This window comes from Megalops cyprinoides, chromosome 19 (genome assembly GCF_013368585.1).
Source record: "Megalops cyprinoides isolate fMegCyp1 chromosome 19, fMegCyp1.pri, whole genome shotgun sequence".
NCBI lineage: Eukaryota > Metazoa > Chordata > Actinopteri > Elopiformes > Megalopidae > Megalops > Megalops cyprinoides.
In genome coordinates this window covers 13378940-13400901 of record NC_050601.1, presented here as the reverse complement: position 1 = coordinate 13400901, position 21962 = coordinate 13378940, and the positions used below count along the sequence as shown (strand labels likewise).

General features: G+C 42.8%; 1 protein-coding gene across 3 annotated transcripts in view; it reads right to left on the bottom strand.

The window, feature by feature from the left end:
• Nucleotides 1–21962, bottom strand: part of LOC118795087 (rhomboid-related protein 1) — a 42351-nt gene that overhangs the window by 3896 nt on the left and 16493 nt on the right. For 2 of the 3 annotated variants that reach the window (XM_036553445.1, XM_036553444.1), the window contains 3 exons: nt 18794–19018; nt 17466–17614; nt 16923–17035 (listed from right to left, as the gene is read on the bottom strand). In XM_036553445.1, the coding sequence (XP_036409338.1) occupies nt 16923–17035; nt 17466–17614; nt 18794–19018 (487 nt within the window). The remainder of the gene's footprint in view (nt 1–16922; nt 17036–17465; nt 17615–18793; nt 19019–21962) is intronic. The other variant, XM_036553447.1, reaches the window with a different exon arrangement.

Sequence of the window (21962 nt, the reverse complement as noted above, 5' to 3'; positions counted from 1 at the left end):
AGAGGGGTCAGATTCCACACCACACCTTCCTCTGTTGAATGGCTTGTAACTTTTTTCCCCAGGATATCAATATACACACAGATACAAAAAAGACAAGAAAATTATCTGAACAGTAATTCAGCAATTTTGTCTGATGAGACACAGCAGTCCCTGGGTGGGACTCAGTGTTCTAATACCCCTTAAGCAATGCATTTAGCCTCAATGTTCTGACAAATATTCATCTGCATAACTGGCCAGATTAGAAAATGTAACTTGTGCTAGTTATCTTGGAAAATTATGTCTGCTGAACAGATACATAATGCAATAATGCCTGTCAAAACACGTTCCTTAATTACCCATAACTTCAGACTTCAGACTACTTCTTAGCTTACGTTAATGAGGCGCACAGGTGATAAGACAACCAAGCTTGTATCATCCCTTTAAAACAAGACTGTTTGTGATTATTATTATTTGGATAATCATAGTCTGGCAATAACGGGGCTCTGGCCTTTACTGATTGCGTAACTGCTGGAGTTAAATACAGCAAAAGGTGGTTTAGCTGTACACTTCCACAGTGTCACTGCATTAGAAAGTGTTGCATACAATCTTTATGGCATTTGCTTTTTCAGTGGTCTCAGTTATGGTGGCAGACTTGCACGGATTCAAGGCTCTTTCCTTTTTTGCAGTCACTCTGTGAGCACTCTTTCCAGAGCAGCAGGAGAAAAGCATTTCATTTATTATAGTCAGTGTCATGACTCTCCTCTGGTATCAGAGGTGACAAGATTAATCAAAGAATTTTCCCGGTTCCTCTAAGTTATGTGAATGTAGGCTTTCATGTAAAATATCTCCTAAACTTGTATAGAGTCTTATACAGAGTGTTATTTGCCAAAAGCTACAACTTTCTTTTCTAAGTGTTTATCTATTACAGTTTAACTGTGCAGTGTACTGAAGTAAATCTTTAGAGGAAAAAACACCCCGCTTTGTGAGGAGAGGTGGTGGCAGACTAAGAGCAGATTTCAGAGGTTTCCAAGTGACACAGCTCAAACAAGGACCGTGGTCTGAATGCTGCCCAGAGCACTTCCTGTCGATTGAGACAAGGCTGAAACTGAGAAGGTTTGCTGTGTGTCATCTACATGCTGTGAAGGACAGAACACGAAGTCTCAGAGCCTCCAAAGCACAGAACCCCACAAGAGGGCAACCACCTTTGAAGCCTTCAGAGGACCTGAATCTGAACAACACTCATCATTTTACCCTGACTCCCCAGTTTACATTGATGCGGTTAAGTGCTGTCACAAAGTAGCATCAGATATCTCCCATTTGGTTGCAGCACTGTTCATATATTTTTTTTGGAGTGACCGTTTGCAGCACATTCTCAGGCCTGCCTCGTGGTGCTGTTCTGTGGCCTGAAATGGAAAGGGCGAAACAAGGGCTACACCGCAGGCTAGACCCTATGACAAATGAGCTATTACCTTGGTTCAGTTCAGCATTCCAAGTTCCACAACACTGATCCTCAATTTCCTACTGAAGGAGAAACCTGTCTCATCTAGACTGATCCTCTCTAACCCCCCCTCCCCCTCCCCCGAACCCAGGTTTACCAGCTAGCAGGGAATTTGCGTCAAAATGTGTTTAAGGCATAAATCAGATCCACAGGGTCCTTAATCACCTTCGCACCCCAGCAATGCAATATTTACAAGGCCCCCCCCCCGGAGCCTCTGTTGATCGCATTAACTTTTAAGTCATTTGTTGACTTGGGGACTTGAAAGCGTGTCTGTGCATCTTCTCTCGGCATGAAATATGGAACAGCCTCCAGAAGATGTCATTGATGTCCCTGCAAATTCTACTTCTGAAGAAACATCACTTTGTTGGGGGGGGGAGAAAAAAGATTCAGTCACTCACAGTGCACCACCATGCATGCGCTGACCTAATAAGACATGGCGCACATGGACATACATACCCCTGAAAGTTCCTCTGCAAGCCACCTCAAATACACACAAAGAAGCACAGCGGCAAATAATGAACAGCACCTTTGATCTGAAATTGTAAATGCATGAGCAACTCCTGAAGTTCTCAGACAGACAGATTTTCTTACAAACGCTTGGCCAAAATAAAGATGAAAGAATACAGGAATACAGCCCCCAATGACATGTGACACATTTGCAGTGTTTCGCATTTCACGGTCCTGCTGACTGTGCTTGACAGAAGACAGCAGTGTAACCTTTACTAACATCCTGCTAGTTGTTTTGGAGAAGCAATATTTCGTGCTGGTGACAGACGGACAGTTTAGATGAATTAGACTGAGTATGAGTGGAGTGGAAGGGCAGGATGCTGACCACACCTTGTGAGGACAGGGTTACTGCTGTGCTCTCTTTCAGATGAGAGATTTCTCCAGAACAAAGCTCTCACATCCATCCTTGTCCTGTCACAGTATCCCAGCCTGCTCGGGCGGCAGTGGAGAAACATTTGGCTGAGGAGGTGGGAATTTGCTCAGAATTTAAAACCGCTGGCCTCCAGGGACTGAAAGAAAGATCCCTTTTAATACGTATCTATATAAGCCCTCTTTTTATGAGAACCCCTTTTTCAAAGGCAGACTGAGCAAAGATCGCTTCTCTCCTTGCTAAATAATGTATAGGGGAAAGACTAAGGTAAAACTGCTATTTAATTTAATGTGCCCAGATACCTTGAGGTGCTTAGAGATGGGGGCATTAGTGGACGGCATTTATCAGTTCTGTGCCATATATATTTGCTTAATGAAGAAACACGCCCTGCCCACCCTTCTGTTTCCATGGCAACGCTGACCCAGGAACTGCTGGGCTTAAGGTGATAGTTGGAAGGGGTGTGTGTGTGTGTGTGTGTGTGTTGGGGGGGGGGGGGGGTATTGGTATTGGGCTGAGACAAGAAGGAAGGAAATTTTTTTTTTTTGTCTTACAGAGGCCTTCAAGAAGTTCATCTAACAACAACAGCATCAGATCTGAAAGATGTACAGGAGTAAGAAATTAATGTAAAATATCCTGCATGCATTTATTTTTCTCTCAGTAAGTCTGATCCCAGGTCTACATGAAAAGGCTTTAATGGATGCTCTCTCTGTTCCCTGAACTGTCTGGTCTGATGGCCTCCAGCCCTAGAGGTGGTGCTCTCAGTATCTTGCCTGAGCTGCTAAAAACAGGTTCCAGTTAGCAGGCACTCTCCAGGGTCATCATGACCCATACAGCAGGAACTGCTAGCAAAAAATGAACTTATTGTGCCAGCAATGCTAGAGGTTTAATATGAGGTTTCACAGCTCCCTTAATGAGCCTTGTGAAGTGAAAAAGGCAACATTAAAATGGCTGTGTTTACATGACAAATGGTTACTAATCTCCTAATCTGTAACAGCAATCTACTGTTCCCCAAGTGGGGTAGCTTCCTGGTAACACTGACAAACAGATGCCCATTGAGTTCAACAGCTGCTGGAAATGTGTCAACACAACATCTTCCAAAGGCCGGCGCTGCTTTCTGGCACATGTGATCACAAATTCAGTCCTCTCCGAACCTCAATGTTTTCGGGTGGTTTTCCAAGTCTGATTTAACTTCCAATAGTGAAATTGAACCATGCTGTGAGCTCACACGTGCATTCAGTCCTTTGGTACGTGTGCCGTGGGACAGCGTCATCTTTCCATCATGCCACCATGGTGTTTGTGCATTAACTTAAGCCCCTTGACATCACTCTCACAGATAGGAGCTGAGGCAGCAGCAAGCAGATGGAGTGCCATTGATCTCCTTCTACGCCTACAGCCTGCGCTGTGGATTTGTTGGTCCCTCTGTCATTCTGCCTCGTGGGGGATCGAAGCTCGGGCACAGCGCCTGCAGTGAGGCGCACAGAGAAACTGATGAGGTTTATACTCAGATGAGGGGCTCAGTCAGTTTAACTAGTATTTACTGGCATTTAGCTGACAGTCTTATCCAGACTGACTTACACAGGTTACAATTTTAGTTGCATGTTACCCTTTTATACAGCTGGGTATTTACTGAGGCAATTCTGAGTTAAGTACCTTTCCCAAGGGTACAACAGCAGTGCCTAAACAGGGAATGGAACCAGTAACCTTTTGGTTACAAGTCCTGCTCCTTGCCCCTCTGCTACACTGCCACCATACACCGAATGTAAGAAGGGAGATGACACCTCCACCCTAGGTGTGGGCAGCTCTCTCCTTGTGACCCAATCAGGCAATGCTAAGCAGGCTTATAACCACTCCTCCTCTGATTGTTCAAAAACACTTTGTGTCACCGAACTTTTGAACGGACAGTGCTTTTCTGGAATTGAGGCTTAAATTTCCTCTGTCAGGACTTGAATGCAGGAGTACCTGGTGGTAGAATAGGGGCAGTGAGATGGCAATATTTTAATCATGGGTTATTGCACACTCAGCAGCTGAGTGGAGTTAGTTACAAATGTACCCTGAAGAGCTTTTTTTAGAATGCTCACCAATCCTCACTTCATTTAAATAATGCCTTATAATCTTAAAGCATGATGTGTACATCAAGAAGTCTGATATAATTTGAGAGAATTTATGAAACACACTTATGATTATGTGATTATGAAGAAACATTCAGAATGTGTGGATTATGGCATTAAAATGTGTAACATTTTTCTTTGAAACTTCCTTCAAACTGTAGTTCTTTCAAAGTTCTTAAGCTGCATATACATGAAATCTAGTTTCATGGCATTTAATAGATGCTAGTAAAACTGCTTAAAATTTCATATTGTTTGAACAACACTCATATTACTTCTGGCCTTCTATAGAACTCTGCAATTGCTGATACCTTTTGTTTAAATGTACTATTGTCATTGAATTGCCTGCATATGAATTTCCTGACTAGGACTATAGACCCCAGGGCCTTCTTTGCCACAGAAAGCTGCTTTCATGACAGAGCTGTGGGATGTTGATGTTTAATCTGGGAATGATCATAATGGACATCCTAGAGACACATAAATAAACGGTCAAAACACACAGAATTTCTAGGCATGCATTTCCCTGATTGGTTAACAAGTAAATTAATCAGACAGTACCCTATCACATGAAAAAGGAGGGGGGTGTGTGCCAGTTAATGAGGTGCTAAAGATATGATGAACTTGGAAATGATTTTATATGATTTTGCTAGAGTGTATCATTGCCTTTGGCACATCCTCCACATCCTCCTGTTGATTTCTACAACTGAGATTGCCATGGAGATGAGATATATACCCCCCCCCCCCATTTCTCTCAATAATGTAGGAACACACACAACAGTACTTTATGAGAGATATTTTCTCATGGTAGGCATTTCATACAATTTAACAGGCCATAGCTTTCTGATGTCATCAGAGCGACTCAATGAGGACTGATTCAATGCCAAATGATCAAGTATGTAAAAACAATAGCTTCATTTGAACACATTTTAATGCAAAGTACATTGCAGATATTGATCATGTAAAAGGAAGTCTGTGAATTCATCAGATGTGAATTCTTTTTATAGAATGTAACACTTGGATATTTTCCCTGTGTATTGGTTGTAGCAATCCAAAATAGTAACAATAACATAACAGTACACAACCATAGCAAAGATATTCATCAGCCTGTCATAGCCTACAGTTAAATACCTAGACTAGATATTATGAACATTGATCATTATAACAAGTAAATCAGATATGACTAATGTGCTCATTTTTTCATTGTCTATTCATGGCTGAATGTGGTATTCATAGTGTTCAACAAATTAGCACAAGAAAAGAATGTTATTACTTTTCATGAGGTTTTCATTAACCTTTACTGTAACTTATTGAGATATTAGAATATAATTATTGGCAACCTTTAACAGTACCTCTGCCATCTGACATGGTCTACATAATTATGCACAATCTTTTTATAGAAGTATTTGATATAGCTCAACTGAATAAATTAGACGCCTATCATTCTACTTGCTATGAGTCATGGGTAATCAAATTCTGAATATATCCAGCAATGGGACTACAATGTCTTATAAGATGCCTAAAATGAAACATAAAGCTGCCCCTATTGAGTAAAGTTATGAAGCTTGAGATATTCTTGAAGCAGTCCTTCTAGAGGTAGCCTCAAGTCAATAGTATCAGTCAAATGAATCACATTAGCTAAAATCCGACCACAAAGTTAACTTATCACTCCTATAAACACAGCTGCTACAGTGCCAGCATGGTCTCAGTCTGTGCCACCCATCATCACTTCCTGACACTAAAGCAAGCTTCCAGAACAGTGTAATACAGAGGACTCTATGGGTATCAGTTATACACATTCACACACACACACACACGCATGCACACACATGCGCATGCACGTGCACACACACACACACACACACACACACACACACATTTTCGCATACCCACACTGCACTGAGAAAGGCCAAATGAATATTTACATATTTCAAAAAATGCCTTGGGTTCAATTATCATTATTCATTTTTGTGATCACTGAAATGAAAAGTGTTTTGGAAGAAAAAAGTCAAATGTGTATTTAATAGTGTCAGAGGGAAAATGCAGACTGAATCCAAGCAAGAGTTTTCTTGCTTTAGCTTGCTGTTCATCCCAATTGAAAGGGTTTGTCATAGTAGCTTTGGACACTTGTCAAAGGCTTTTATACAATTTATGTGATCTGGGTATTCTAAGCCATGATGTGCATGCAAGCATGGAAAACACGGTGTAACTCACAGTACAGCATACAGCACATACAGGGTTAAGACTGGAATCATGATAAATACCATCCTAGAAACTAAATTCCCAAACAATACACCTGATAAAATCCTCTTTGATAGTTGAATCAATATTTGAGTAGTTTGATTCTTCAGTTCCTATTCCAGTTTTCCACCCTTTGATATGCACCTTATGACATTACAAGCGGTGAATCAGCTGGAGCATGCTTGGTTTGTGTATTCTGACCTCAGAAAGATCTATTCAGGATATAGGAAAACTGCTGTTCTTGCACAGCTATCTGCTTCTGTCAGCAGTCTCTCATAGTGTAAGTTGGTTCTCTTGGCAAAAACAAGGGGGAAAGTGCTTGATCTGACTTATTTTGAAGAGAGCATTATAGTACTTTGTCATCCCCCTTTGAACTGGACATTGCATGGTGGCTGAGAACAGGTCCTGGACTGACATAATTTTAAAAAGTTGATATATTTGTATTGGGGCTCTGGCAGGATTCCAGGCAAACTGGCATTGACCCACAGTGTCATTTGTTCCTAATTTTATATAATGTATTAAAGCGAGAGTTGTCTCACTAAACGTTTTTTTTTCATGTCATTGACTCTCAAACACCAAAACGTGTGTAAGAAACTAAAAAAGGAACCCTTGTCTGAATTAGTCTCTCAAAGTTAAGGACACCTTGTCTGTCTCACTTATTTCACTCAATGCCATTCATTGACATTGATTGAAAGGCTCATTGAGAGAAAAGGAAGCCAAAATGTCCAGGGACATCATTTGATTGCATTCTACTCTCTATCATACCTTTCACACGACACCTCCAAGGAAGCATAATTGGAGCACATTATACAGGGAGGGGCAAAAGTCACCTAGAGTTTATTCATCTTACCATAAAGTTCTTCAATGGCTCAGCAATTTGGATGAAAGGAACAGGGTAATCATTTGCTACCGTAATTGGCAGCTTGTCATTTTGATGTAATACAGTAATATGTACTTCTGTTGAACCAAGAGAGCCACATGGCCAAGAAAGCATCTGTCTTTCAGCACTGACCTGCGGTCAAAGCTGGAGAGGACCAATTTGTTCATTTGTTTCATTCTACATCTCAGAGTTATTTCCCTCCGCATGGGGCTTGGAGTATGATTAATGCCTATGGTATTCTCAATTAAATCCCAGTGCAGCCTATTAAAATGTCTCAGGCCTCTCAGTGACTCTCAGACAAAAAGCGTCATGAGTCAGAATGACTTCACCCTCTTATACTCAGGTCAAACCGGTGAGGAGGACGGTGACCTTCAGACTAGTCTTCAGGGAGAGGGACGGACAACCTCCTGACCCCATTACACGGCTTTATAGTCCATCCCAAAGGCCAAATGGCAAAGGTTCAAAGGTCACGGCCGGCACATCTCCCGCATTCCCTGCTGTGAGGGTTATAAATTCAGAGCTCATTTCATCACTGCCCTTTCCACACGCACTCTCAAACTCATCATGAGGTGTGAGAGGCTGTCGGGTGAGGAATGGCCCCCGCAGTTGGGCTTATGTTTAAAATGGAAGAGCAGATCATTCCATTCCAGATTCCACTGTATCTGGGGAGATAAAGGGAAGCGAGGAAACATCTCCTTCCCTTTTTCCCCAGAGTGATTTATTTCCTTCAGACACATCCCATTCTGCCCAATGCATTTTTATCCATCTTTTGGGGGATGACCCTGACAAGAAAGGTCTTTTGTTCATCACAGCACACTCATAGACACATATCATTAAGACAGAAGGGAAATAGAACAGTGTATACACACAGACAGACAGACAGACACACACACACACACACAATTTTTTTATGGTGACCTTATAGTATAGTAGATAGATAGTTGGTGGAATGAGAAGGAGATACCCGTGTTTCATGTGAGATCATGGAGCTTCTCATACAAGTTGATTTACAGTAGTTCATCAAAGTCTCCACTGGGGGAGCTGTTCAGGTATACATAGAAGGAGACAGGAGATTTATGAGCCTCACATACACCACTTTCCTGGTACATCTAATGTTATTACTGCATTATACTATCATTACCATAATCTGTAAACATCTCAATCCATCACAGGTGACTGCAGGGTCTGACAGTGTGATCGTGGGAGCGTGAACAATGGGGTGTAACTGGTTGTTCTACGGCGTACAGCATGAACCCCCCAATTCTCTGCTCTCTCTCTCCAGCGCACCACAGCTCCTACTTACTTGTCCTTATAGGAACTGGTCTCTGATGATGATTTTCTCTGGGGAGTGTTTCTATTCGCAGGAGCAAGGCTTTACACACCTAGACCCGTCCACTGGCCGCAACTGCAACCACACCAACAAAGCCAGCTTAGCTTTATTCACAGACATATTTGCAGCACTGTTGCAAGACATACTGCAAGTCACAGCAGGATTCGTGTGATAGAGGCCACACATATCCCTAAACAGCTTGAAGTTCATAATGAGAAAAAATCACTACAACAGGATGCGATATAAACAAGGGAATTGATATTGATGTTCATATTTGGACTCTGGCTTCTTTCCCGTTAATCATCACTGATCAGGTTAGTGACCACAGGGCACAGCAGGGATGATCATTTTACACAGACACCCAGCTCTTGAGCCCTACCAGGCAAAACTCCTTGACCTTGCTCCTTTGCAGTGGCTTTCATTAAAAAACACAATGCTCCGATTGCCGGCGGAGAGGAAATATGATAATATTTACGTACTCCGGGTGCACTGCGGTCAGCGGAAAAATCAATATGCTCCTCAAGGCCCAACTCTCCGCGCTCCCTTTCCAACGAGCAGCCACAGACCCCCACCACAGAGCCGAGAGCAAATGGAATTACATCTGAGGCCCGCCGGAATCACACCCACATAAACAATTCTGTTTTTTGCCTGAGTCTCAGTGTTTACCCAGGAGCGCATTATAAAAGAGCACTGACTTCATATCTACACACTATAGTCTGGATCGATGCTGGACTGTCTGGAGAAGGATGCCTGCTGAATTTTGCTGGCAACGTGTGGAATTTAAATGTAGGTGCATTGCTTGCGGAGGGTGCAGAATGCGTGTGGGTGAATCTCTGATTATGGGAGTGCAGAAAAAATTTGGAATTTTAAATGCACTTGATTGCTGGATGCTGTTGAGCATTTATCGCTTAACAACTATCACATGTCCTCTGATAGCTACCTCCACTGAATGCCAAATGTGACAACAGATCATGTATTGTAACTTGACATTGTGTTTATTCAATCCTCCCTATATTTATTTGAGACTCCCCCCTATCCAAGAATGACTTTGCCAAAACATTTTTGAACAATAAAACTGGTATTCCCTGAGGGTCACTGAAAAAAACAACATTTTGACTCTTAACAGTACACTGAATTTTTCATTTTAACCAACTTACTCTTACTGTCACCTTGACACACAAACACTTTGCTGCAGGCCCCACAACATCACAGGTCTCAGCTCTAGCTGCGATAACTTTACAACTTGCACACGGAGACAGAAAGTGAAACCTTTCCCTTCATTTATGGGAAAACCTGTTAAAATAGATTGATCACAAGCCAGCCGGATATGTTGTATGAGGGCAAGCTTAAACAAAATTGTGGTCAATTCACATAGTGCTGGACAGGGTTAGCAGCACAGCTGGCATACACCTGTTCTATGTGACTCCCCTCTGATCTCTGGCCCTTTAAGGAGACATGCAACAGCTTACCCAGGAAGGTATTACAAAATGTACAGTTCCAGTCAAAAGTTTGGACACACCTGATTAAGAAAATGGGTACCATGCATTCAAAGACATTTTGACCCAAAAACTTATGCTTAAATTCTCAAAATTTATTTCTTGGACTAATATAAATAGTGAAGTTGATGCCTATGTATGAACTTCCTTCCAAAAAATATTTTTTGGCTACTTTGGAGAATCCAAAATATAAGATATAAGATAACGCTTTTTTGGTCACTGTATAACACCATTTGTGTTACTTCATAGTTCTGATGCCGTTATTATTATTCTAAAATGTGGAAAACTGTGAAGATAAAGAAAAACCCTTCTATGAGTAGGTGTGTCTAAACCTTTGACTGCTACTGTATGCGCACACACACACACACACACACACACACACACACTGCACTGTGCTACACAGAGACAGTAAGAGCAGGGCCCTGATCCACAGAGATGAGCTGTGGTGGCTCCTTCACTCTGCACAGGGAGCTGGGGGAGGGTGTGCTTGCCATCCATCTTGGCTGAATGGGGCTGTAATTGCACCCCTGCAGGCTCCCCGCTGCCAGCTGGGGATTTACAGCCCTGTATGCGTTTTAGAGATCCCCGCACCGGTGCTGGATCAGGCATCACCGGACACAGCGCTCCCCTGCCCGGCCTGATTTAGGGATGCGGTCACCGGGAGGGGCAGCGTCAGAAGGGAAGGGAAGGGACGGAAAAGGACTCTGGGTGTGAGACGTTACTCATCAAACCCCCACACTTGCCCAGTACATTGTTGCGCCACAAGCTGCACAGCCAGCCTCTGAATAGCCCTTTCAACAGCAGCGGTGTGCAGACTGCCGCATTACCATAATTACACAGATTCCTTATGCGGTTTCAAGGTGACCGTGCATACACCACTAGGTCTGATACCAATTCATTCTGCCTTAAATCATGTACAAACACACACACAGACACGCATATATACACATACACACATCACACACATTATGAGTAGCAGGTAATTTGGAGGTATTTCCATTTTAATTTCTGGCGAATGCAGAAAAATTCATTCTCTAACTGGATATTTCCTAAAGATCTTTAACAGAGCTGACAATTGTAGGCAGCCCATGGAACACACCTAGGGCCATCCACTGTCTTTTCAACTCTCTCCTTTTCTCTTGTCCTTTAACAGGATTCATCACAGCTGCTGTGATTCCAAGGAATTCAGCCTCCCAGACCCTTGCATTAACTTGAGAATTCTTCTACATCAGTGACTGATTTCTGTCTGCTTTCCAGAACCGACTGCTCTCTCTCCACCTTCCTGCACCACCCTTTCCTCCTACCAGCACCACTGATCCTCACAGCACTGGCCCTGACTCCCTCCCACCAGCTGGGACATAACGACATATGTTGCTATCTTTGGAGGGCCAACACGTCCCATTGCAGGCATCACCCTGCTGGAAGCAAGGGGCAGACAAATGGGAGAAGCATGAGGGAAACCTGACATACAGGCAAAATAATGAGGGAACTGTGCAACGAGTATAGAGGAACCACAGGAAAATTACATCTGCAGGAATTACCGGGGAAACATGGTTAAAAAAAAGGGGGAATAAGGGAGCAATGTTCAAGAAAACTGGCAGATTAGTGGAAGTTGAGCGACTGTACGGTGGAAGAATGGGGGAAGAAGAGCAGAAGCCTAGGGAGAGTAAGGGAAGTTTTGTGGGGATTCAGAGGTACGACTTGGATGGGGTGCTATAACTGAAGAAAGATAAATGATTGCTGAAAAGGATTTGAGTGCACTATTCATCAGCTTCATGCAGAAATGGGAAGAATATCTCAGGGGAAAAATATGAAAAAAAATCTTGTTCAAACACTTAAAAATGTGGTTTGTCTAAATCTGTAAAAGCCCCAGGTGAAACAAAAATAGGGAAAACATCCAGCAAGCTTTAAAAATACCCCTCATGCTACTGTACTGTGCCTGTGCTTCCTCATCTCCGGTCTCCAGAGACACACACACTGACACTGTGCAGTTAAACAGTGTGATGGCAACAATACATTTCACATTGAGGAGACTTTAAACGCTGAAATGATTTTCTCTCAAGCTATAATTTTCCTTTCTTCTTTATCTGCTTTGAGTTCATTTGACAGTTGCTGTTGGCAGTTTGTGTGGGTGTGTGTGTGTGTGCGTGCACATGTGTTTGCATGCATTTATGCATATGTCTGCATGTCAGCTTTTGTTCATTGGTTTCTACTCTTCTTTTGGTCAACTTTGGAAAAGTAATTGAGGACAAACAATTTTCTAGAGTCAGCAGTGTGAAGAAAGCCGAATATGAAAAGCTACAAAAATCCCCTTAAAGCCCTTTAAAGCAGTAATAAGTATAGATCCTTTCGTTGTTTTCATTTGAAGAATTCAAAATAAGAGACTGCTGAGTGATTCTGTAAACATTGCAGTCACTCTGGCCATATAGATGGGTCTCCGGTGCTCCATTCCGGTGTCATTACACACGGAGATGACAGCTTAAACTGTCCCTGCACTGCTCAGAAGGATTCCATTTTAGAAAGAGTGATACTACTGAGATAATACGTTTCTCAGCTTGCAAGGGAAAGCGGATAATAGGCTACCAAAATAACACAGTGGTGGACCTGAAAGACTTCAGAAGACAGGAAATAAATGACCTACATACCCTCAGAAGTGCCGTGGGCCTGGAAAATCAATGCAGTTCCTCCGAATCTAAAGATTAAACAATCTATATCTATAACTGGATATCATAAAATGTGGACCCAGGACACAAAACCACAATATTAAAATACACAGGCTAAATGCTGGATAACAGTCATTATTAAATCTGCATTTTACAAATAAAGGAAAATCATGTCTCATTAAATAATCTACTGATCTGTGGGCTGTACACTTTGTCCTCTGCATATAATATTGCTCTCGCAAGCATTAAAAGGGACACCCCCTATCATCTGAACATAAAGACAAATTGCACCATACACCACGTGTTGCATTTAATAATTGAAGCTCCACCTTGGCACTAGAGCGCATTACAACACATGTGGGACTTTTCAATTAAGAGCACAAGTCACTGGATGTGTCCCTGATCAATACTCGCAAGGAAGACATTTTGTGTTGTCTTGTTACAATTTAGTAATCCTTAGGCGAGGGATGCATTCAAACCAAAATCAAAAGAGCAGAGAATGTTTACAAATTGGTGAAAAGGAGATACGGATCCAGAAAGGCTCAAATTGTAGTGATGACACCTACCTACACTACCTACCAAACACACCAAGACTGCAATATTCATTACAGTCTTACAATATATCACACCGGCAGTCCTGAAACAAAGGACTCTACATGCAACATGTGTCTGAAAATACTTGGAGAGTCAGTTGACACAAACAACATACTAACTAGTGCCCAAGGCACAAGCGTTCTCTCAGGGGGTACCCAAATGAATCACGACTGAATCCCAACTGAAAGCTGAAAAACTGGTAGGATGAGAATAGCCTTTCTAGATTCCTGTCCTTCTCCTGACGCCAACTGCTGGTGATGCATTTTGAAGTGCCGCCTGTGATACAGAGCCATCAACCTCTCCAGCCACAGCTGATAGTTATGTGCCCATTATACTTCATGCTGTCTGTCCTAGAAGAAGCTGACAGGCAGACAGGGCTCACAGCCTCTGTGAGGTCTCCCTCTGACTGCCGCGCGTGACACTGTCAGCCGTGTGTCAGGGAAACCAGGATGCAGCAGCGGGTGACTGATGGACCCATAACCTGTATAAATGTGAGGCAATAAGTGCACGGCTGACCGAGCAAACAAGAGCCAGCACAACTACAGCATCCTGAGATCCACCTCATGAGATTCACTTTCCAGCGCAGGGAGGAACCACCACAGCAAATCTGGTGCAGTAATAGTTGCCCGAGGGCAAGGCTTACATTACCGCCATCAATCAAACACACTAAGGGAGGAGAGGAAGAACCCAGCCACTCCTGTGCAGTACCAGTCAAAAAAGTTTGGACATTATTATTGGCACTTGGCATTTAGCAGACGCTAAATGCAGCGGGAGTGCTGTGGATTGAAATGTATGAACACCTGTGGAGGCTCAGAGGTGGGTCTGAACAGTGCTCATGTTTCAGGATCATCCTCAGAGCAGGATGGGGTGGTCAGCATCCTGAAACAAAGGAATAAGGGCCATCTTATTGCCTCTCATTACACCTGCCACTCATGCTAATGTATCAGTCAGGCTTCAATACGTTTCCATTGGCTTGGACAAAATCACCAGGCAGGTAAAACTCAATCTCCAGGTCTCTTTAGTTTCAAGGTGCAACAAATTTGATCACTTAGACTGGGAAACATTGTCTTCTGTGCATTGCTTAGAACTGTCAGATAACATTTACAAAAAAATCCAAGTCCAATGACATTCGAACTCCTTGAATCTGCGGTTTGACTGAACGTGCGGCAAGGCCCGAGCCAATCATATCTGTTCATGCACTTACTGACAGTTATTTTGCCCTCAGCCCCCTCATCATGCTCTCCGTGCATTTGTGACAAGTCTGACAAGAGCATCACATTTCCAAATGGCACTTCATATTAATGACAGTGAAGATGACCAGACCAAAGAGCTCTGACTAATTTAAATAAGCACCTTCCAAAAATACTATCTAATTTTCATCATATCGAGCCTCTCTGGTCTCTCGAACAGTCCCAGTTTCATCCAGCGCCAGCTAATGTTTATGACGAGAAACAAGTTCCTGCATTTCAATTTCCACACTGCAGTCCATCCTGATCTTAAATGGGCAGAGCAAGTTTTCTCACTTAGCATGACATAAAATTTACCAAAATGGTTGACCTTAATTTTTGTACAGAAGATTAAATATACATTATTTACAAATCAAGAACCAGGTCCATATTAAACCTACAGAATGTGTAATGTTTCTTTAAACATGCCCTTAGATTCCCATTAATTGGTGTTGTATTGAGGTAATCAGGCTCATATAAGCAAAAATGGCTTCTTTATTTCTGAACAGAACAGTCTTTTCATTACTAGACATAGATCCTCATGACAACTACACATACAAAGACTGTCACTTATGTAATGGTGTATAACAGAAACTGCTGTGCCACCTGCTGGTGCTGCTACATATCATAACAAGTGTTCATTTCCAAAACAAACTGAAATGAACCTTTTCCCTGTAGTTTTTAGGCAGGTAGCCCCTTCCTGTTTACCACACTGCAGCTGACTGTCTGCTGAGGTGATGTTAGTCAGGGGTGGGAGACATGGCAGTGCTGCATCCCTAAAATTCCCCCTTACAGTCAAAGCTCAAAGCCCTTCTCCCTCACGCCCACTGGGACCTCTCTGCACAGCAGAGCCCTATCCCCACAACGCTTTGCTGGTCACATACAACCCCCCTCCTTTCTTGCAATATGACTTATTTCCCTCCTGTGTGGAACACAGCCTCTCTCCTCTCCTCCAAATCAAGGAAAACCAGTATCAGGATCAAACAGACTGGAGATTTCTATAGCAGATTCTTACTCTCAATAAATGAGTCCAATTCATTGCGAGCTCTCTAGTAGATTTCTACTCTCTCAATAAATGAGTCCAATTTATTATGAGCACAGAATGTCAGTGAGTGCTTCGTTTTTTGTGATTTCATAGGTTGATTTTAAGCTTTCCCAGACAAATGTTATTAGATTTCTTATTATTAAGAATGCCTATTATCAAAGGCATAGAAATATTATTGCACCCAGAGAAGGACACAATGTTGGATTAGAAAGTGAATGCATTTCTCAGTCTGAATGTCATCTTCTCATGTTAATCAGAAGTACAATGAAAAAACACAAGAACAATTTCAAACTTGTCCCTTATGATCTTATCAAGTGATACCTGCCTTGAAACAAGCAGCCAGATCAGAAAGACATGGCAGAAAGGGCTAAGCAGAAGGAATATCAAATCGCTGCACCGGGCGTGTTGATGAAGAAGGCAGGAGGTAGCACGCCGCCTTTAATGTTTAATAAAAGCAGATACTCCAGTCGGGACACTTAATCGGCCATGTTTGCTGCCATGGTTTTGACAGGTGTTCTCAGTATCTGCTCCACTTGTGGACTAAGAGTTTGGGGGAAAAGCTCATGCACTACACTTCCCAGCAGTCTCTGGGAATGTACCGTGGTTGCATTACATTACATTATTGTCATTTAGCAGACGTTCTTATCCAGAGCAACTTACAACGGTTATAGTTTTTTTTTTACAATGTTATCCATTTATACAGCTGGATATCTATTGAGGCAATTGTGGGTTAAGTACCTTGCCCAAGAGTACAGCAGCAATGCCCCAGCAGGGAATTGCACTGGCAACCTTTCGGTTACAAATCCTTACCACTATGCTACACTGCCGCACCCTTTGAGCTGCGCTCTGCATTTTGTCTGTATTGTATTTGTCCGTTGTCTGCATCCGGACAATGGCTTTCTTTGGATGCTAATTTGGATGTAACTGTTGCTCACAGACACGCAGGGTCGGGAATGAGAGAGAGTCAGGGTGGCCCGCGCTTGTGACTCACCGGCCACCACCCCAGCCATGTACAGCAAGCTGATGCGTAGAATGCCGTGCACCATCTCCAGGGGGACCCCAATCATCAGCTGCAGCAGTGCGTTAAAGCCCAGCTGCTCCAGCCTGTAGGGGGCCGCAAAAACAAACAGCACAGGTCACTGACCCCTCCATACTCTCAGATCAGTCCCCCAGGTATAATCCAACGATAACACTGACTCCCCCTTTAGCGTTTATAGCTCTTCTGAGCACAATACTGTCCAGGGTTATTTGCTTACCAATATCATCTGTACAGAACTGTTTTGTTGAGCTATGAGTCATCTTGTTTGCATTTACAAACAGCCTGATGAATTGCCCCTGTCTGCTTTAACCTGATGAATAGTCATCTGTGTGTGCGTTTCATATTTATTTGTCATTTGTGTTGACGTCTTAGCTACTTGTAAGAAAAAAAGACGGATAATTGCGGTACCATAATGATGTGAAGTGTGTAAGACCTGTTCTGACATCATCACCGTGTCGGAACTGCTGATGAGTCGTGGAGAGTGTGGTCTCTTACCCGACGTGCATGAACATGTAGCTGAAGAAGCGCCACACCTGCGCCCGGTGGCCGGGGTGGTACACCAGCGGGCTCTTCATGAACTCCGGCTGGTAGGTCTGCAGCACCCACTTGTTCAGCATGATGCCGTAGCAGAGGAACACGATGATCTGGGCACAGAGACACAACGAACAAACACCGAGAGGGATGAGAGACGGAAGGCATCGCGACACAGGCAGGACCGTAAATGCAGAACCAGTGGGGTTCCGCTTTATCATATACCAACGACAGCGCGCATCTGTCAGGCTGGAAATGATCTGAATGTTTCCAGACAAACATAGAGAATCGATTGAATTATGCATCTGTATCTATCATGAGAGAACCAAAATAGACTCTAAATAGAGTTCAGCTCCCCAGACGCACTGATGACAGACTTAGCAAACAAAGATCAGTAGAAAAAGCACAAGAGTGTGGTTCTGTGCATAAACATCCAGCCACAGTAAACACTTTCCTGGGGTTCATTCTGAAGTACTTACTTTTTCCTGAAACCATGAATTTTATTTCAAGCCCCAGGAAATACACAAATATCTGATAAATGTATGTGCCTACTGATACTTTTCCAGAAAACAGCACTTAATGTCCTGGTACTAAAGGCGTAGCCTTGTATTATGTATATGCAGCTAGATACTATAGAGTACTATAAGGTGTACTAGTACAGTGCCCTAATACTTTACTAAATGTGGCAGTAATATGATAAGTTAGTCTCAACTTGGTAGCTCTCTGCTAGCTGTGGGTAGAGTTATCCCCCATTAACTTCACACTAATTCATTTTCACTCGCTAATTGTTGAAAGGGTCTCACTAGAATATCATAATTAGTGAAGCCCAAGGATCTGCTTTGCCAGAATTATTTATACTACAGTCTTCTTGACAAGCTCTTTGGGGTTATTTGTTTCATGTTCTGCTTCTGAAACATTGACTTCTTACGAGTCTCCTGCTCCAGTGACTGGCTGAAAGCATGATGGGGTGCACAGACAGCGACAAAACATCCATGTGGCTCTTACTGTTGTTTTTGTTGTCACCTTTTAAATCTAAGGATGTAAATGGAAGAATATGAGGCAGACAATTCTCTGCAGCTAAAAGAGTTTAAGCCCCCACATTGACTGATCTAGAATTATGTTTTCAGTAGTTAAAAACAATACCTCAGCAACATAATTTTTCAGCAATTATGCTGATTGTGCAGTAGCTGCTGTTTGACCAATTAAATGTTAATCAACATGACCCTTCAGTGTTGTTTTGGGGGCCCCAGCATACCTCCTCTTACCGGCAGGAAAGGATCCAGGTCCCTCACCTGCACAACAGTGATGACGGCCATGAAGACGGGCGGCGGGCACAGGCGGCTCTGGTGGAAGTACCAGCGCCGGTCCGTCTCACAGGGCAGGATTTCGTAGGCCACGTAGCGCACGAAGCGCTTGTAGACGCCCAGGCCGGCTTCATCCAGCAGGATGTCCCTCTGCAGCGTGCGCCGCCCGTTGGCAATGGCCCTCCTGAAACTGCTGGAGCGCTTACTGCTCATCTGAGAGAGACAGAGAGACAGAGAGAGAGAGACAGAGAGACAGACAGACAAAGAGAGAGAGAGACAGAGACAGAGAGAGACAGACAGAATGTCAGAGAAAGAGACAGAGACAGAGAGAGAGACAGAGAGACAGAATGTCAGACAAAGAGACAGAGACAGAGAGAGAGAGAGACAGAGAGAGAGAAAGATAAAGAGAGAGAGAGACAGACAGACAAAGAGAGAGAGAGACAGAGACAGAGAGAGACAGACAGACAGAATGTCAGAGAAAGAGACAGAGACAGAGAGAAAGTCAGAAAAAGAAAGAGACAGAGACAGAGAGACAAAGATAGAGAGAGAGAGAGAGACAGAAAGAGAGAGAGAGAGAGAGAAAGAAAGTAATTTTTTTCTTAAATTGAGTAATAAGTTGTAGACTGTGTATCTTTGCTTGTTTGTGTGTACAGACTCCTGTGCTATATATAAAACATAAAGGTTGCTGTTGGGGGTTCTCTGTCTAGTCCTCTGGTAAAAAGGGGAAGACAGCAGGTTGTGAGAGGTATAATGGCATTTGCTGTAATTTAACAAACATATGGTCAGGTTTAACTGCAGCAGTTTGTTACAAAGGCACTGCGCAGTCCTTCTGGTATTGCTACAAGAGAATTTTCATTAGCAACTGGGAGACACTGATGTGTGACTCAGACATCATCTCAATGTACATGCGCAGATTGTTACCATCTATAATACTCAGTTGTCTCTCCATTTCCAAAAAGAACTCAAAAATGTTGCTACAGGCATTGGACGCTCATGCATCTAGTCTAATCTCAACTCTATCCTGCATGATGTATGTGTTGCTGGTGACTGATCCCTGAACAGCTGTCCTCCTGTTGTTTTGATTCAGGCTTTTTATCCTCTTTTTTGTCAGATATAGTGATGGGGACCCACAGAAAGGCAATCAGTAGAGATCAAGATGGTTCAGAGAATCCTTACTGGGAATATACAAAAATCCCAATGTCCATTCACCAAACCAACTCCTCATACAGGACTTGCCAATTAAATATTGAAAAAAAAAACAAGCATAACAATAGGAATTCTATTATTATATGGTCACAGTAGATGAAATTATATCACCAAACCTGAACAGAACTGATTATTTCATTAATAAGAACACAATCAGCTACAGAGATAGGAATGGCTTTGATGCCCCTGCAGTTCAATTTAACAGCAGCATGGTGACAGCACAAGGATACATTAACCATGGTGATGGTGTAATTACTGCAATGTAGTACACCACAGACAGCCTCAGACCACACTGGACTCCTGTAAATACAGAAATGAGCACAACACTAAGAGTGAAGCTAGCTGGGCCTGTGTGAATCAATAATACTCCATTTGCTGCTGTGTTTCATCTAATTACATCCGCACCATGTGCATTAAGATGAAGGTTATTTTAGTGATAAACGCATATTACTATCTGCATTACAGATATAAACACATACAGACTGCCAAATAAGAATAACATATTATATAAACACAGTCCTTTAGGGGTTGAACAGCACCACTGTGACATACACAAGAAGTTCAGTCAGTTTCTGCCAAGATTAGACCAGGTTTCCTGATATCCAACCTGAATGTCTGCTTCAATCTTAGCATGATTGCATCCCATGAGTTCACTACCTCAACAGTGGTAAACACCTGCAAAGAACAGTGCCCTAGTTTCACCATATCCCAAATACCCTGGACATCTGCAGACAGTCATCCCTGTATCATTCCCCTCCATCTGCCAAGCGCAACGCGAGACTTATGCCTTAGGACGTCTTGGGGATGCGCTTGATACTGGTAATCTGTGAACGGATACGACGACACCAGATGATGCAGTTGGAAGCCAATAATTTTATCCTGAAATTCAGACCCAGATCCAATCTAACCATGTAACTTTGAGTAAGTGCTTTCAGGAGCTGTAAGGTTTTTTTTAACAATACTAACACAACATCATGTGCTTGGCAGTCATTGAAATTCAGGAAAAATATCTGAGAAAAGAAAAAAATGTAAAACAAATTTAATGCTTACTCTTCCCCTCCTTTACATTTTATAAGTGAATAGGTTCAGGAGTCATCCAGCAGCCAATGATGATTTTTCTGCTATTCCTGACTTGAAAGCTATGTTAAAGTTCTAGCCTTCTTTACTCATTGCGTGTGCCTCACTTGCTGCATTGCCTTCTCTATTCGAGCCAGTTGCTGCTTTCTCCAGAGTCTGTGCTAATGTCTTCTCTGTGTGCTACCTCTCCCTTCCACTGCATCAGAGGTCCAGTCTCCACTGGTCAGGGTTTTCAACCAACTACTGTGTGCACCACCACTCACTAAGTTATTTTCTTCTTCTCAGTTTTCTCCATTGAATCTTCTACTGTCCCTGCATTGTTATGATGGGATGCTTTGTAGAATGTGACCACAGGACAATATCAGGACATTATCATCTGTGACCCACATATGCTTCTCTGGATAAGGTCAGCATATGAAATATGTATTGTAATTTTCCAGTCCTTACTGGGTTTCAACGTTTTTAAAAGACCTGCTTGTAACGATTACCATGATGTGCTGTTGGCTTGGAGGAAAGATGTGAATGGCATTGAATTTGAGCCATTTGAAGTCTAGCTTCAATTTCCTGAACCTAACATTACAGCACTTGGGTCAGCCAGCAAGTACAACACCATTGCCTCAAAGACACATACGACGCTGATGGAATGTGCCTCAGGTTAATTGCAGCTGATGTGTGGTTCCTCTCCAGAACTGCAGATCTGGCAGAGACAGGAGCACCCTGTTCCTGAAAGGCATCAGGAAAGTCACTCAGTAATATCGCATCAACCACATGCCTTGCCATGGCGGTTTGCCATTTTGCAATCATTTCCAAACTGGTCCAGTAGCTCCGTCTTGCCTGTGCAATAGCTTTAACACACCATTAACTTGATCATTTT